We start from the raw sequence: 2,500 nt of genomic DNA on the forward strand, positions 1-2,500 counted from the left end.
TATGTGTGTGTGTGTACATATACATATATATTTATATATATATATATATATATATATATATATATATATATATATATTATATATATATATATATATATATATATATATATATATATATATATATATATATATATATATATATACATTATATATGTACGAATACGCGTTATCATAGTGTATTTTCTTGCCTAAGTGTGCCGCCCCCAGGCTCAATATTGCCTCCCTTACTGGCACTTCCCAGGGGTTGAAATTGGTCCCTGGAGTCTTTGCAGTATTATCATTCCTGTCTTGTGATTTATGATTGTTATCAGTTTGGGTTGATGAACTAGTATGCAGGAGAGGAGTGCCCCTGGTGGCATTCTTTTTCACTCCTGGCAGGACCCTCTTCTGCCCTCCAGGCACTTCTGACGGAGCATTTTTCTGCACTCCTGGCACACCAGGCAGGGCGTTCTTCTACCCTCAAGGTGGGGCATTCTTCCATACCCTTGGCATTTCTGACGGAGCATTTTTCTGCACTCCTGGCACTCCAGGCGGGCATTCTTCCGCACCCTTGGGGGGTCATGACGGAGCATTTTTCTGCACTCATGGCACACCAGGCGGGGAGTTCTTCTGCCCTCCAGGCGGGGCATTCTTCTGCCCTCCCGGCAGGGCGTTCTTCTGCCCTTCAGGCACTCCTGGCAGGACACTTCTGCCCTCCAGGCATTTCTGCCCTCCAGGCGGGGCATTCTTCTTCACTCCTGCCAGGACACTCTTCTGCCCTCCAGGCATTTCTGCCCTCCAGGCGGGGCATTTTCTTCACTCCTGCCAGGACACTCTTCTGCCCTCCAGGCATTTCTGCCCTCCAGGCGGGGCATTTTCTTCACTCCTGGCAGGACACTCTTCTGCCCTCCAGGCATTTCTGCCCTCCAGGCGGGGCATTTTCTTCACTCCTGCCAGGACACTCTTCTGCCCTCCAGGCATTTCTGCCCTCCAGGCGGGGCATTCTTCTTCACTCCTGGCAGGACACTCTTCTGCCCTCCAGGCATTTCTACCCTCCAGGCGGGGCATTTTCTTCACTCCTGGCAGGACACTCTTCTGCCCTCCAGGCGGGGCATTCTTCTTCACTCCTGGCGGGAAACACTTTTCTGCCCTCCAGGCACTTCTGACAGAGCATTTTTCTGCACTCCTGACACACTAGGCGGGGTCTGCCCTCCAGTCGGGGCATTCTTCTTCACTCCAAGCGGGGCACTCTTCTGCCCTCCAGGCGGGAGTCGGGGCACTCTTCTGCCCTCCAGGTACTTCTGACGGAGCATCTTTCTGCACTCCTGGCACACCTGGCAGGGCGTTCTCCTTCGCTCCAGGCGGGGCACTCTTCCTCGCCCTTGGCACTTCTGACGGAGCATTTTTCGGCACTCCTGACGGAGCATTTTTCTGCACTCCTGGGACTCCAGGTGGGGCATTCTTCCACACCCTTGGCACTCCAGACGGGGCATTTTACTACACTCCCGGTGGGTTATTCTTCTGCCCTGCAGGCGGGGCATTCTTCCACGCCCTTGGCACTTACGGAGCATTTTTCTGTACTCATGACGGAGCATTTTTCTGCACTCCTGACGGAGCATTTTTCTGCACTCCAGGTGGGGCATTCTTCCACACCCTTGGCGCTCCAGACGGGGCATTTTACTACACTCACGGTGGGTCATTCTTCTGCCCTGCAGGCGGGGCATTCTCCCACGCCCTTGGCACTTCTGACGGAGCATCTTTCTGCACTCCTGGCACACCTGGCAGGGCGTTCTCCTGCGCTCCAGGCGGGGCATTCTCCCACGCCCTTGGCACTTCTGATGGAGCATTTTTCGGCACTTCTGACGGAGCATTTTTCTGCACTCCTGGCACTCCAGGTGGGGCATTCTTCCGCACCCTTGGCACTCCAGACGGGGCCTTCTTCTGCACTCCTGATGGGACATTCTTTCACGCTTCTGGGACTCGACCGTCTCCGGGTGGATTCCTGCGGACTCGACCTCACCCTCTGAGTGGATGTAAATTCCTAAATAAACTAAATTTAGCTTATTGAGCAATCTGTTTAGGGCAGGTATGCTAAATGCCGTCATCCCTATTCCCTGCAGCCATTCCAGGCGCCAAGAAAGAACACTGATGAAGTCTTTGATATATGTAGGTATAAGGTTGCTAAATGCCGTCAGCCCCGTGCCATGCAGCCATGCAAAGCGCCAAGAAAGAACACTGATGAAGTCCTTCATATATGTGCTTAGAACCCCCTGGGTGTTCGCCATGGCCTGCAACAGAAGTCGTTTCAAAAACATGTTCAAAGTTTCATTCTTGGTCGAATGACTTGCTTCTGAATCGACCTTCTCTAAGGACTCGACCTCACCCTGCGGTTGGATTCCTGCGGGCTCGACCTCACCCTCCGGTTGGATTCCTGCGGGCTCGACCTCACCCTGTGGGTGGAGTCCTGGGAAGTGGCCCTTTAGGAACTTTGCTAAAATTCCTGCGGGCTCGACCTCACCCT

The 2,500-nt window shown here is 52.8% G+C and overlaps 1 protein-coding gene across 2 annotated transcripts in view; it reads right to left on the bottom strand.

Annotated features, from left to right (window-relative positions):
• Positions 1 to 144: 144 nt before the first annotated feature.
• Positions 145 to 2,500, bottom strand: part of LOC113813879 (collagen alpha-2(I) chain) — a 4,307-nt gene continuing 1,951 nt past the window's right edge. The window contains exon 2 of one of the 2 annotated variants that reach the window (XM_070140861.1): positions 145 to 2,500. This exon is cut by the window's right edge and continues 1,459 nt beyond it. In XM_070140861.1, coding sequence (XP_069996962.1) covers positions 1,101 to 2,500 — 1,400 coding nt within the window. In that variant the 3' untranslated portion in view covers positions 145 to 1,100. The other variant, XM_070140862.1, reaches the window with a different exon arrangement.

This window comes from Penaeus vannamei, chromosome 27, assembly GCF_042767895.1.
Source record: "Penaeus vannamei isolate JL-2024 chromosome 27, ASM4276789v1, whole genome shotgun sequence".
Classification (NCBI taxonomy): Eukaryota; Metazoa; Arthropoda; class Malacostraca; order Decapoda; family Penaeidae; genus Penaeus; species Penaeus vannamei.